This window comes from Atractosteus spatula, chromosome 13 (genome assembly GCF_055471065.1).
Source record: "Atractosteus spatula isolate fAtrSpa1 chromosome 13, fAtrSpa1.hap1, whole genome shotgun sequence".
NCBI classification, from domain to species: domain Eukaryota; kingdom Metazoa; phylum Chordata; class Actinopteri; order Semionotiformes; family Lepisosteidae; genus Atractosteus; species Atractosteus spatula.
Genome location: NC_142718.1, coordinates 34039346 through 34054492, shown reverse-complemented (window position 1 = coordinate 34054492; position 15147 = coordinate 34039346). Strand labels below are relative to the sequence as shown.

The 15147-nt window shown below is 37.2% G+C and overlaps 1 protein-coding gene across 1 annotated transcript in view; it reads right to left on the bottom strand.

Annotated features, from left to right (window-relative positions):
* Window positions 1-60: 60 nt before the first annotated feature.
* Window positions 61-15147, bottom strand: part of LOC148822253 (uncharacterized) — a 123451-nt gene continuing 108364 nt past the window's right edge. Inside the window, 19 exon segments of the mRNA XM_088930344.1 lie at window positions 61-876; window positions 1334-1504; window positions 3512-3562; window positions 3745-3930; window positions 6443-6523; window positions 7321-7584; window positions 7672-7715; window positions 7980-8079; window positions 8337-9029; window positions 9201-9300; window positions 9848-10341; window positions 10697-10708; window positions 11329-11365; window positions 11746-11778; window positions 12323-12385; window positions 12907-12969; window positions 13252-13287; window positions 13782-13832; window positions 14368-14430. Coding sequence (XP_088786470.1) covers window positions 836-876; window positions 1334-1504; window positions 3512-3562; window positions 3745-3930; window positions 6443-6523; window positions 7321-7584; window positions 7672-7715; window positions 7980-8079; window positions 8337-9029; window positions 9201-9300; window positions 9848-10341; window positions 10697-10708; window positions 11329-11365; window positions 11746-11778; window positions 12323-12385; window positions 12907-12969; window positions 13252-13287; window positions 13782-13832; window positions 14368-14430 — 2583 coding nt within the window. The 3' untranslated portion in view covers window positions 61-835.

Below are 15147 nucleotides of genomic sequence, written 5' to 3'. Positions count from 1 at the left end.
TATTCCACTATCAAACAGAAAGAAGAAAAGAAAGAAGCAAATCTCCAAACACAGATGTTATTAGAAAGTCTTATTTTTTATTTTCTTCCCCAAAATTAAAAAAAAATATTTTGAAAACACTTTTGACAAGTACATTCTATATTTATGAATTGGAGCTTATGTGTTAGAAGCAGTGGTCCCAGAAGTGCATTTATTATACATTAGACCTATCTTTTATTGACGAGTGTGATTGCCATCATATACATATTGTCAGGTAAAAGAGTGCTGTAAACACAAACTCAGAATTTCTAATGAACATAAGTCTTTACTGTGATATGTGAAGTTCTAAGGCTGTTAGAGGCCCAACATGTGTCTAGAATAATAACCTATGATAAAAAAGTAACTGATTTGTTAACGCGTGTGCTGATTACAGAAAATTATTTTTTCATACTGTTAATTCCTGAAAACAGAGAACAGATTTCCTTTTTTTAGTTTCCATTTGACCAATATATTCATATAAAAATGTTTTAAACTCATTACATGTACTTCATGAATGAAAAAGAAATATGATTTTTTAAAAAGAAAGTATCTAAATGTTCCAGAACATAGTTTACAATACATACTGGACAAATTCAGCAACTCCTTCAAAAAACACATATAGCACCAATATGAATAGAAAACCCATGCAGCAATTTATTTTCTTTTTCTTGTTGTAAAAAAAGACTACTTCAAGATTTTTGTTAGGGTCATTCTTTGCAGGAACAGTGCAGGCTCTGGTTTTTCTTTAGCTTCTAGTTGGTCATGGTATTCTCCGGATCTCTTCAGAGGTAAAAGTTGGCTTTTCAATCATTTTTCCTTATGTTTCAATTGCTGCTATGACTCCTGGTTTGATAGGTGCTGAAAGCAGATAATAAACAGAGTAAATAATTTTCCAGTTCAGATTCACAGTAAAGCTAATTTCAGGTAATGATGAGGTCCAATTGGCCTTCAGTAACAAAAACAACAGACTACAACCTACGAATTCATTCTAGTTTGAGCTGGATAGAACCAGCTATGACATAATACATTTTTGCAAGTTAGAGTTTTGCTCTTGGCCCAGAATTACTGTAGGCCCACATGTAAAAACTGTAGGCCCACATGTGGGCGGGCTGACATTGTTGATTTATCAAGGCTTTAGTTTTAATTAAAGAGCAAGTTTTGTTTATGTTTTTGGCTAAGGTTTAAATCACATGTCAATTAGCTGATAAACTGTGGCCCCAATTGCTCACTATTACATTTTATGATAAGACGTCGGTAATAAATTTCAGTTGGCTGTGCAAGATCACTTTTTATTTTAGCTGAGAGAAAAGCTCACCTGGACCACAGGCCTTTTCACACTCCTCCTGGGTATCGAACCGGTTTTCATTTCCTCCGCAGCCTCCGTACCAGAATCGCGTGCAGCTCTTGGTGGGGTAATCGTAGTGCCACTTCAAGACAAACTTCGTGCATGTGCCCTCCTCCTTCTGCAGCTGGCAAATGTCTACCACTGTAGAAACATTATTACATAAAATTAGAAGAACCTGAACATCTGTAAACAAGACTTTACATACAATATAGTTAAAACTCAACTTCTTTAGTTATAACTATAAAATTAATGGTATGAGTTGACAACCACACTGCGAATGGCTGGATGACATTCTGGAGTGGTATGGGGCTGGTCTACAACCACTCGTCCCAACCCAAGGATCAACAGTGGTGCAGGGGAATAATGGACACTGCATTGGACACCAACAGAGTTGATCTCCATGGACAGTGATGATGATAAAACTAACATGTACAGAATGCATATACTAGGTATTGTAATTAGTTGTAGTTACCCCTACAACCCTACATACAGTAAAGCATGCTAATGGAGCAGTAGCAAAATTATACACTCATGACAGCCTAGTAAGGGCAGCACAGTGGCACAGTGGTTAGCAGTGCTACCTCACATTGCTGGGGCCCTGACTTCTATTATTTGGGTGCTATCTGTGTGAAGTTTATATGTTCCCCATCTTTGTGTGGGTTTCTTCCCACTATCCAAAGACATCCCCTGACACTGTATTGGATAAAGAGGTCAGAAAATGGATGAATGGATAACATCCAGTACAGTCGTAGTACTATATACTACAAACCCAATAAAAGATAAACGAAGAGTCCCAGCAAACATTACTACATTAATTGAATATAAATGGCTAGTTCTGAGCAACATTATATGATATGGAAGAAAGTGTTATGCAATTGCAAATGAAATAAAGGTAGGGTACAAGTCAATCAAACGTTCCAGGAATGTTTTTAAATACTTTTTGGTCCCACATTTAACACACCCTCAATGGGTGTTGCACAGAGCATGCACCTGTGTGTTCAGGAGACGCTTGTTCAGTATGTAAAAAATGGAAGGGTAACACTGCTTATGTGATATGATGTTACAGTACGAGCCAGCACATACAAGAAACTGAACAACAGCCATATCAATCATTCATACACTTCTATCATTTGTCAGTTCTGTAAGTCTTCAGGAATGTTGATTTAAATGAATTCATAACTAGTTTTATTTTAATTTCACATTATTTGGCCTTTTAAATACGTTAAACCTTTCTTCATTCTAAATTTCTTTTTCCCACATATCCTGTATGCCTGCACATCAGTTTGTGTCACGGAACACTAATAGTTTTCAACATATCTGTAAAGCCAGTTTTAATGCAGGCCAGATCTTTACAATTGTTTTGATGAAAATTTAGCTGCCTTTAATCAAAACACGGAAAAACTGACAGTATATACACCTTCGGACTTTCTGCTCACTGTTAAACTAAATCTGTTGCTAATAAAAGTTTGACAAACAAGCCTTTCATTCATCCACGATATGCTGATGGTTTGCCCCATGTCAATGGAATTCCAGTCTGTACTTCAATAGCATAAATGGCTCCTATTAATTTTGAAATATACTGTAAAGTATTTGCAGGATGGTTGGTCAGAGTTCACTTGAGTTACTTTTAGAATATTTACAATACGCAGTTATAGATAAAAAAAACATAACCCAAAAATGGGTCATTTGTTTTTGGAAATAAAAGATGTTTCTGTCTTTGCCTGATGATGTAATGGTCTTCAGAAAATTTCCTTTCTGTTTTACAATATGGAATGTGACATTTAAATGAAAACTCAAAGGAAAGATACAGTGTGAAATTTATGTATGTTTCTAAGGTATGGCCAAAAATTGGGGGCATGAGGACAACAGTGGTTGTTTATAACTTAACCATACTTCTCATGTTATTTATTACATTCATCACATACAAAATATATTATTCTGAATACTCATAAGTCAGAGAACATCCTGAAATCCTTAAACATTTAAAGATAATAAGTCTAAGGTTATATATTTTTTCTTTTCATTTTAGTTTTGTTTTTAATTACAGTTCTCAGTTGAGGGTGGAGTACTGACTTTTGACTTTCCAGTCCTTCATGTAATCCCAAATTATTTCTTCACATGGGAGTAAGAGCACCTTATTATTCTTACCTGTTGATGGTACTTCATCCATCTGAACTTGCTGCATGCTATTTTCCAAAGCTGTAGAAAGAAAGTTGTATTGTCTTGTTTTTAATGCAGGTATAGTCTTCTAAACATAAATTATTAAGTGAAGCACTAGTTCTAATGGCAGGTTTTCTTAACCTAATTATGAAGTGAGTTTGAAATTTGTTCAGTTGCCAAAGGTTATGGAATGGTGTTGCACAGCCGTTGAGCGTACTTACATGGTTTCAAGCACTGGTTAATGCACTGGGCTTCAGTCTCGAATCTATTGGCATTCCCTTCGCACCCACCATACCAGAACTGGGTACAGATCCCACTTTTTGAGTCAAAGAACCACATAGCCTGATATTCTTTGCACAGCATTCCGGAGTCAAAATCAAGTGTGCATGGATCTGTATGCTTGTTAGCTAAAACATGCAAGAAGAACATTTGTTATGGAAAGCGGCAGGGAAAAAAATAATAATAAAATTTAAATGAGTAAAATAAGCAATTCTTCAAACAATGGGGGCCTGACTTTGAATTTTGTTGAATGTCATGAACAGTATAACAATTTAGAAAATGGGATTTAACAATTTAAGCAAATATTTGCCTTAATCTTAATCCAAAAGTTTAATATTATGCAAAATACTTCTAGAAAGGTGCTCTAAAGGGCACAGAGACAGGACATTTTTTTCTATCAAAGGAATTAAAAAATCTGAGGTCTAAAGGAGCTGAATAGCAGAAAGTATAGCCACTGATACTACTGTCTGTTTGACTTCAATTAGATGTTTTCAGCACTGTAATCAGATACATTTCTAGCAGAGAGGTGGACCAGATGCAATGCCCTCCTTCAAAAGTGGTTTCTATAGGAGGATTTAAACAAAAATACAGCTGAAAGCCAAGAAAAAGAAATTTAATGTGGGAAAAAAGGACAAGGAGAGTAAGATGCTTGATTGTCTTTGTACCTTTTGGAACAACAATCAATTGACATCTTTTAAATTAACTGAACAATTGACTCAAATTATATGTTTGGAAAACCAGGCATGCCAATATTAGTATATTTTAGTACTGAAAGCGTAACACCTGTTTCCTTAATTTCTTTAATATCATGCACAAGAACATTCCTGTATGTCAAAAACCTTTTCAATTAAAGCTTTATTCCTTCTTCCTAAAGAAGACCAAGTGTAAAAGAATGACAGATCGAACAAATCTTCAGATGCATGCAAACCATTCAAAGCCAAACTATTGTACATACAGTATGCATATGTATATGTACTGTATAGTGCAGAAAGCCTTATAAAAACTACATCAAGCATGCACACAGATACAGATTATACAGCAAATATGGCCTAAATACCTAATCTACAGATTAATGTGACATTTAATTTCATACATTGGACATTTTGTACAAAATGTTTTTTTATTTTGCTGATTAGCCTAATTTCACTCAACATGTAGAATTCATCCCATTGCACATTTCACAACGAAAGACAGAGTTTGGAAGTTTTAACTTCATTTCATAAATGAAGCAAACGCATATACACAGGCTTGATGGCCCTTCCAGTCTATGGTATGACTGTAGTCTGTGCTGTCACAGCAGAGGGAGTAATTGTGGGTCATGTGTTAAGGGCAATGCTGTGTTTTGTACTGTATATGAGTTAAGCACACTCAGCATGAAGAGGCAATGAATGGTGAAGGCTCTTTCTCTGCCAGGACATGCTGGAATTTGTGGCTATTGTGGTACAGAATAAAAAGCACTTGGGATTCTTGGTGGTAGGAAAATATACAGTATAAGACTGCTGATTTCACTAATACCTGTGCAAAAAACTAGCTGAAAAATTAAGACCTGTTTATCACTTATCTCCTGTGAGATCAAACTTTTTACCATCAGATAATACAAGATGTAAGATGGGTGGAAATCTAGAAAATTTGGAAGATAAAAAAGTGGGCTTCCCAAAATAAATGTATACATATATACATGGTTTGTGTCCAAATATTATACAGTATGTGGCAGCAGTACACAATGGATTTTGGTTCATGAGAATTGCACTATACTTTAATTATACTGTCTGTAAATTATACAGCCCTGAACCTGATAAACTTTCCAGGCAGTTGTATGAATACGGCCCACTTAAGAAAAACATTAATCAGAAATTTAAGTAAAATATAATGTTTTTAGAATATTCTAAAGGAGTTTGTACTTTGATGACTGATATTTGAATCTGACCATTTTCCTTGAAATTTAATCAGACCACTGACACATTCATCTTAATGTGTCACATGCTGTATACATATTTTTGTTCCCTGCTTAACTCTTCAAGATTTCAGATGATAGCTAATGTTAATCCTACAAAGTCATAATTTTTCAGAACAAAGCCATCTTGATCTGATAGCCATTTAAAATTAAATGATCTCATTCCTGTGCAATCTTCACCTTGTGGTGAGCTCTCGATTTCCATAGCAAAATGGTAGGGGCCCCTTTCAAGAAACATATGGTGCATAAATCTCCGTTTATAAAACTCTAAGTATTTCTTTTAAAGCCTTTAAACTGAAGTGACAGACAGCTTTGTAAAATCTACCCTTATAGCATTCAGATATGTTCCCTTTCAATCTTTTTGCAGTGCACATGAAAAATGCCCCCATCTTTAAAAGGAATAGGTAGATCACAGAAAATAAACTTGCAAACTTAGATTTTTTTCCAGGCAATGTGCTGCAGTCTTGAATTTCAGGCATTGTACAGCAATTTGCAAGATTTGTAGATGGAATGTTTTCTACCTCTGTGGATAGTACTATAATTAAAAACAGCTGTGGTATCTATGGAGGCGTTTGCTTGGAATTAAGAAGAAAGAAAATAACTACATTTACTTTCCTATTTTAAGTAAATTCGATAAGAAGAGAACACATACTGTACATTAATCACACATCCTGTGTCTTACTGACCTATCTCTGGCTTACTCAGGGGCTCTGTTTCCAAAATCACTGAAACCTCTGCAGGACTTGCTGGTATCTTCACTTCATCTTCTGTCAGAACAAAAAGCCAAAGGTTTGCAGGACGCATTTGTGTCCACAATATGAAAAATTATTTAATTTGCAATTTCCACAGAAATTGACTATTGTATTAAGCAGATGGTAAATATGATGCCTCCAGGTATAAATACAGCCCAGCAGAAAGCAACAAATATAAACAAAAAACACAGAAATGGGAAGACCCACCACAAAACAGGAGCCTTGCTAAAGTGCTGTACAAGAGAAAAGTTATCTTATCATGCCGTCACAGTTTTTGCACAAGGAAAATGGAAACTAGCCGTAATTCCTGTAAACAAATGCAACAAAATATTTACAGGGATCTCTGTCTCCAGCCTACATAGAAATACAGGCTACACTTAGAACCCAAAACAAAACACACTTTCAACTTGACAACCTTCACTGAAAAAGAAGACAATGAGGACTCAGCGGCAAAGTCACATTTGAAAGCACATTAGTTACACAAAAGCGCAGGACACAGGACACTCCCTAAACAGGTAGAAGTAGGTACCAGGTAAAACCCGAATGCACCTGTGACAGCAAAGGCCAGGTACAATCTCCGTTGGGAATCTCCAACCTGACGTAATTTGTTAAACCTTTAATATCAGGCCCAACAGCTTTCAAAATGATACGATGTAAAACAAATAAAGAATATTCAAGGAGATTTCCTATGAATATTGCTGTCAGTCTGCAGCAGGATTACCAATGGTTCCTACTCAAAATAGCATAGGGAAACAAAGGAAGACTAACTGTAAAGCTGCTGCTTCCTTGATTAATAATAGCATATAACTCACTGGTAATGATGATTCCCTTGTATGCTACTTTGACCTGGTTCTGGAGGTAGCCAGTGACGACCACATGGTATTGCTGTGCACACTCCAGCCCTTTGATGAACAGCTCATTGCCTGTCACATTCTTTCTCAGGACAGTGGAGTGATCACTTAACTTGGTCACAATCACTTCGAAGTTGTAATCACTCTTTGCCTCTGGGCTGATCCATCTCAAGATTAAGCTATTAGATGTGATATTTGCTGCATGCATTTCTTCTTTTTCAGGGGCTAGAATATGAAAAGAGGCCTTAATTTGTTTAAAACAGCATTGACAGGAACTTGGATGGGGCCATCAAACTAGAACTGGTTTCCTACCTTTTTGTTTTTCTGTATGAAGCTCCTGATTCTCATGGTGTTTTCTACATGAAGGAAAAGCAAAATAAACTTGCAAACAGGGTATTATAGTAGGAGAAAAATTATTGAGGAAAACAGAAATAAATTCATTGTACCGACGTATATACGACGTAATTGGGATTAACAGGTAGTGGGTGAACCATATATTAGATGCTGTCATTTTGCACTATTATTTTCATTATTGAATTATATTTTTCATTATACTAGTCAATTATCTTTACCTTACACCATTATGAATTAATAGTCCCAGGCTGTGACTGATTACGTACCTGTGTTTGGTTAAATGGGAAGGAATTTTCCAAGGTTGGTCACTCTGAAACCAATCACACTTCTGAATAATGTCAGGAGACATGTAGAAGGCATTTTCAGCTGCGTCAAGACAGACAATAATGTAAAGTTCTTTGCAAATCATACAGTTTTAAAAGTGCAATGGGCAGTGGAGACAACCTTAATTTATCAGTGTAAGTCATTTTAAGAGAGGGAGAAAAATATTTTTTTTAGGACAGTGCTGTACTGCACCACCTTAACAGTACGTGTTGAAACGCGGCAGAAAAGCATGTACTCAAAGTTGTAGTGCCATAAAAAATCAGCTACTGTATACTTATCCAACAAATCTCCATACTCACTGCTGACATATTTCGGAAGCAACTGGCCAAACCGCTGAATAGGTTCATCATAAAATTCTGATGGCTTTTCAATCCTCTTGAAGAAGACATTTGTGGGCTCACTGGCCATTCTGGCTAAGATGCGGCTATCTGTGACACTAACACCTTCGCCAACAGCAAAAATCACAACGAAGTAGCCTTTGCACTTGGCCTCTGTCGCAATCCTCAGCAGCCTTGCTTCACCCTGCTCCCACACCGAGCCCGTCACCATCAGCACGATCATCTTCAGGTCCCGAGGATGTTGGGCTTTCTCAAAGATGTGCTCAATGGTGTATTTCATGGCGCTGCCCACAGCACGTACCCCCTCCAGTTGGACCACTTTGTTCTGAAGGACGTTCTTGATGTCTTCTTTAGATCCATGGTCCATCAAGTCAATATTAACCCGGACAGGGATGTTGCTGTTATTGTGTTCAAACTCGTAAGGAGCATGCTGAAGCACTGCCACTCGAGCATGATGGAGGGATGCCTTGGGATCTGAGGCGATCTCCAGCTGGTCGATGATATGGGAGATGTATCTTTTCATCTCAACAAATACTTTGGGCCGAGTGGTCTGGGAGCTGTCCATTAGGAAAGCAATGTCTAGGTCTATGTCTGTGGTGGGTGACCTCCGGCCCCTTATGGTTCGTGAACAGGACTCATCAGGGGCGCAAACATCTGAAAAAAACAACACATTCGTTTAGAAAATTCTGTCAATATTGTGTAAATAGTTTAATGACAGCATTTTATGAAGTCGAGTCTGATACTTGAGAATAAAACTAATAATGTTTGGATTGTCTGTTGAAGTTTCATTCAAAGGGCATGTAAAAAACCCCAAAGCATTCTTACCATAACAAACGTGGCAGGTGAAAACCTTACTAATCAACTGGTTTAACTGTGGTACTCCGGATGGGAGAGTAAAGAATTGTGCCAACACGGTGTCGTTGATCTGAGACAGAAACAAGCAAAACAAAACTCACTTAGGTTACTATTATTACTACTGATGATGATAATACTACTACTGCTGCTACTACTAATAACAATAATAATAATTCAAATGTTAAAAAATCACAGAGCGTAATTCGAGATGAAAGTATTAAGGAGTTTCATGTTACTTTTAATGGAGAGTAGTTGACTTTTCAAAAATGATTCCAATTGTGTACCCTTTTTTTTAAAAAAAGATTCATGTTCCAAAAAGCTAAGGCCTGGAAACACGGATGGAGAAGTACTGTTGTCATTGTTTCTTTAGGGATCATCTTTCTCTAGAGAGATGTGGAGCTATGCCACATAACTTAAGAGGTTAATTGTTTTTCAAATACAAATATAAAACTCTGGCTACTCTATGTAAAACTCAGGATACTCTAAGAACATATCTTAAAACAGGTTTAAAACATGTCTCTGTTTCATTTTTTGTCCTAAATAACAAACCAGCTTTTCTTTCATAATAGAACAGCTGTCCATTCTGTGGGTAGGGCCCCTTTTCAGAAGAGACCCACCTGCATGGCTTGAGTGAGGGTTCTATCCTCGCGGGCAGTAAGAAACACGGAGGATATTCCTGCATCATATAATGACAGAAGGGCAGCATTGAGGCTGCTAGTGGACCTTGAGGGCCCGTTGCTGAAGAAGATGGCCAGCTTCCTCACGAGGAAGCCACTGCGGACTCGCTTGAAGGTGTTCCTAGTCACAAAGTTTATGACGGTCTCCAGGTTGCGCTGCTTCCTGGTCACTAAGGTTTGCAGGCCCTCGATGTGCTGCAGCAGACTCTTCTTCTTCATCTTGTCAGCGAAGCGGATCTCCGTCGTCACCTCGTTGTTGTACACCACCAAGGCGACGCGGGCCCCCCGAGGACAGTTGCTCTCGGCGATGGTGATGTTTTGCACAATCGCCAGGATGACCTGCTTCATCCGGTTAAATGCTGCGCGGTTGACATCCTCTGAGGCATCAATGGCAAATGCCAGTTCCGTGGGATACAAGGGACATTCCTGAGCTCCTGTAAAAAAGCCACATGCACTGTTACAATGCCTGTCATTACAGGGCAAATTAAAATAAACAAGGCCCATGGTCTGCCCTATACCTAGTGAATAAAGTTTTGTACCACAGATAATTAAATAACAAAAGGGAACACTTGTCCCTTTGACAACAGCATCTGAATAGTTAACTGGAATATATATCAAGATATCTGAACAGAAAGTGTTCCGTAATTATTAATATGCATCCGCAGAGCACCCGATTCTAATTTCAGCTCATGTACTGTAAGTTAAACTGATAAATGGTTGTTAATGGGTTCAAGCAACATTTCTCTGGATCACTTAATTGATTTACAAAAGTATTTTTGAATTACTTACCATAACAGCAAGCTGTAAAAGTGGAAAAAAGATACATTTTATGAATGTTAATAATTTCATTTTATAAATAGATTTATATAGTATAAACAGTAAATACAATATCATTTTGTATTATATCTATATAAACACTAAGCATATTTGATCAAATTCACTTCTACAGTACCACTCTGAAATCCAAAAATACATTTCAGTTGTCAAATTCCTGTGGTAGGAAATGTCAGAATACAGGCATTTGTTTCAGTCTATTTTCATTATTTGTTTACAGTAAGTTCTGAGTAATCATGCCCAAACAATTTGTAAGTATACCATATATTGCAACAGAAATATGCTAACAATTTGATTCTTTTTTCCTGATGTAAAATTGTATTTTCCCCATAGATGGTAACCTCTTGGGAGTTGTGTTTTAATGGGATTTGTTATTTTGATTACATATTTATTTTAATTTGAAACCGTCAATTATCCCACTAGGTTTTAAACTGTTTAAGACTTATAGCTACAGCCACACATGAAGATGTAGTGAAGATGCACTGCAAATTCCACAGGGCCTAAATTCCAAAATAGTTATTTGCCAAAATATTTTTACCATGGTAAATACTTTTAAGTTTACACTTAGCACAATATATCTTACTTACGGCATTTATCTCGAATGTTCTTGACAAGATCACATTGCTGAAAGAAACAGATTTGAAATTTACGCATTGGCAACTGCAGAATTAGGTAACATCTTTACAAATGTAAGAACACAAATTGCTTGATATCTGCCAACAGCAGTTATTCTTGTCCTAAAGGGCCATTATATCTAAAGGGTTTCAGAGCAGCTGGGCCAGTCCTAGATCAGTTTACATTATGTGCACCAGATTAGCAGCTTCTCCCGATTTTTTATTTCCGTTGGTACTTTGAAAAGACCTACAAAACCTGCAAAGACACCAAGGACTGGGACTGAGAACTCCTGGTCTACTGGGGGTAATATCTCTTTTTCTGAAGCATGCAGTTTAATTCCATCATTAAGATGATTTTTTAGATATCCATGATAATGAGCGATTCCATACCGGAGCTGCAGCCCCTCTTGGACCAATGTCACCCTGCAAATGAAAACATAAAAGTAAAAGAAAAATTAACACTGTACAAACCTACTGTATAAGTATATGTACAGCAATACAGTATGAAAGGGAAAAACACACTTGTGTAGCTGGGGAAATTTCACTTCAGCTCACTCCCTAATATAAATAATACTCGCTCTGACTATAAAACAGTAAGGGATATATAATTACTGTATAGGAACTGTAGGTTCACATGTTCTTTTTTAGGGCAGGCAGACAAAATATTTTTGAAAATGATATAACTTATGGATGAATCAATTCCTGTTCATGTTAACTGCTGTAAGTATTCCTTCATTTCTTCCGTGTAACCCTTATAACCCCTCAACGTATAACACTCTTCAGAAGTAATCACTAGTGCTTCAAGCCTTAAAGGGGTAGTGCATTCACTAAAGAAGTAACGAAAAAAGTGACTTAATCTTTAATCTTTTCTCTTTTTAATCTTGAATGAGGAAAAATTGCTACATGTACTTTTTATTGGTGCTGCACGTGTTGAAAGAGTTGTAGGAAAGTTAATACGCTTCCTTACATAAGGTCCAGGGTCTCCTGTCTGTCCCTTTGGTCCAGGCTCACCAGGATCACCTGCATTTCCCTGAAATATTAGAACGAAATATTATGAAACATATTATAAAGTCTTTCCTTTTTCTGATTTTTACAGGAATTTAGTATGAAGTAAAAAGAAATGTATCTATTATGTGTCAGAAAGGCAAAACCTTCTAATTAACAGTACAATATGTGCTGTACTTTACTTTTCACCAGTTAATACATCAATGCCAGAGTAGCAGGACACAACAACACTGTACTTCAGATCAGCAGAGACAATAGTTGTACCTGATTCTCACTGCTTCCAGTGCCTGAACTCAAATATGAAGTGGGTGTCTGACTGGAGATTGTGTATGCTACCTGACGTAAGTTCAATTTCCTTCACTAGTATGAATAGACTATCAAATATTAAAGTTTGTTATTGTAAATCTGCACGCCAGTTGTGCTTCATATGCATTTACTACCTCAGTGTGACTATATGCGTTCAATGGTAAAATCTGAAAACAGATATTCCAGCTGTTTGTGTGCCTTGGGAGATGTCGGAAAACCCATTCATCTCTCAGTACTCACTCTTTGTCCACGGTTTCCCTTCGGACCCACAGCCCCTTTTGGTCCGGAATCACCAAGCGGCCCCTGTTGATAAAATGCAGGATGGAAGTGAAATTCCACAGCACAGAAAGTACAGAAGCTTGCAGGCAAAACCTTTGGGGGGGGGGGGGGGTCACCGCTGTGCTAGTGTAAGCAACAAGTATCATGAGATCTGAAAACTTCTATCACATAAGAAAAGAGCAGAAATAATGAGTCGAACACCAGATTCCTGCCTGTGTTACTCTAACGGAACAGCAAACATGCATAAAACTAAATTCCCAGTCTGAAGTTTCATCTGCAAATAATGAAATCAGATTCACAGCTTACCTTTGATCCTGGAAATCCTCTGAATCCTGGATCGCCCTTTATTAAAAGATGGATTTTGAATTAGCAATATGGGATGAAATGTTTCATTGCAGCATTCATTTTCATTAGGTCTGCTGTCCTTTATTCTAATGCTAGCTTAGCATTTACAAACCGTGTTCTGTCAAAAGGAATATTAAGTACTGTAAAAAAGTACTTATTAAAAAATAAGTTGGCTGTAGTTGCACTAACAAAATGACACAAAAAGCCCAATTTTTACATAAGGGATGTAGTGTAGTCAAAACAATACTTGTTTTATTTAACACATAATTTATATGTGGAGGGACAAGTACAAAGACGTGGGATGTAACAAAGAAGCAACTAGGGGTTGCAAATGAGGTAATGCAAAGCTGTTTTCATAATTCACTGTTAAAGTTTTTTTAGTGCTTTTATCACTGAAGGCAGGGAGTGTTTATTGGACTCAAGGTTGAAAATGAACAAATCTCATTTTTGCATTACTAGCTAGGAAATCTAGCAGAATCAAATTAAGTTACCTTTCTTCCTTTGGGACCAGGAACTCCAAATCCATCTCGACCATCTTCACCCTGATAGAAAAATGAACAAAACTTTCACAAAGGTGGTGTACTTCAACACATAGTTCTTACTGTGATACCTTGACCTTTATACTGACTTACTCACTGACCTACTCACTATTTCTGCAGCACCATCCCTATGAAAGAAAATCTTTTCACAGAGCAACTCAACTTGAATAAGACAACCACTACAGGATAAATCTGGTTCCTCCCATTCTCCACAGTCTCAGATCTTACTTTTTTTTTAAAAGTCACATCTAAATCTAACTTCCATGCCTGTAAATATGGTGTGACTCCGGACAGACTATGCAGACATTTAAGCATGGATCGATCTAATAGGAACAGAAGCACTGAGCTTTCAGACACAGGTTTGGGCAGTGCATAAAAATGCAGTACCTGTATCACCTCCTTCCCCCTCTTTATATAACAGAGCCTACTGAAAACTGAACTTAGTCTCATTTTAGAAATTCTGAGCCAGCAGATAACCTGATGCAGGCAAAGTCTTCAGAGACACTGCAATAGTGCCGGAAGAGTTTCAGATACTCACAGGTTCACCACGAGGGCCCAGTGGTCCAGGATTTCCTTTTGGTCCTGGTTCTCCTGGTTCTCCCTGGAAAAAGAAGACCCTTACATAACAATCTCACTGCACTTGCCTAACAGAGGACTCCCTTATTAATGTATTATGAGTTCAGCTCGGGATAGAACAAAAACAATTTTTGGACCCAGCCTTTTTGTGCCATAACGCGGAATTGTGCAATCATATTTTTGACATGGCAAAATGCCTTCCCCCAGTTGTTGAAGACATTGCATCATGTGGCTGAAAGAGGCACGGAAAGAAACTTAAGTTTTCTGCAGCTAATTAACTGAAATCATAAATTATTAGAAGTAATAACTGCAGTCACATGTTACGGTTGAAAACAAATCTTTAATAAAAACTCACTGTTTCTAAAATGAGTTAATCATATCCATAATGATGGCATAGCAAGGTGTGAAACATGGGCACGTGTTCTGGGTTGTCCACTGCTTTTGAACAAGGCATAGCAAGTAACACTCACCTGTTGGACAGTACTTATATCCAAAATATTTTATTTCTCGTTGAGGTATATCAAACATTAGAAATAAATGCCAAAATGTACATTTTCTTTTCACATGCCTGATTTTTCTGTGTGCATGCATGTAAATCTCAAAAATACAGATTATCAAGCACTGGGATTATTTTTTAAATCCTGAGGATTAAAACCAGGACGGGCAGTCTTGTCCGAAAAGCCACTGAAGACGCAGAGCATATGCAGTATCAATCTGCGTGCACGGTGTGCTGTATTATACA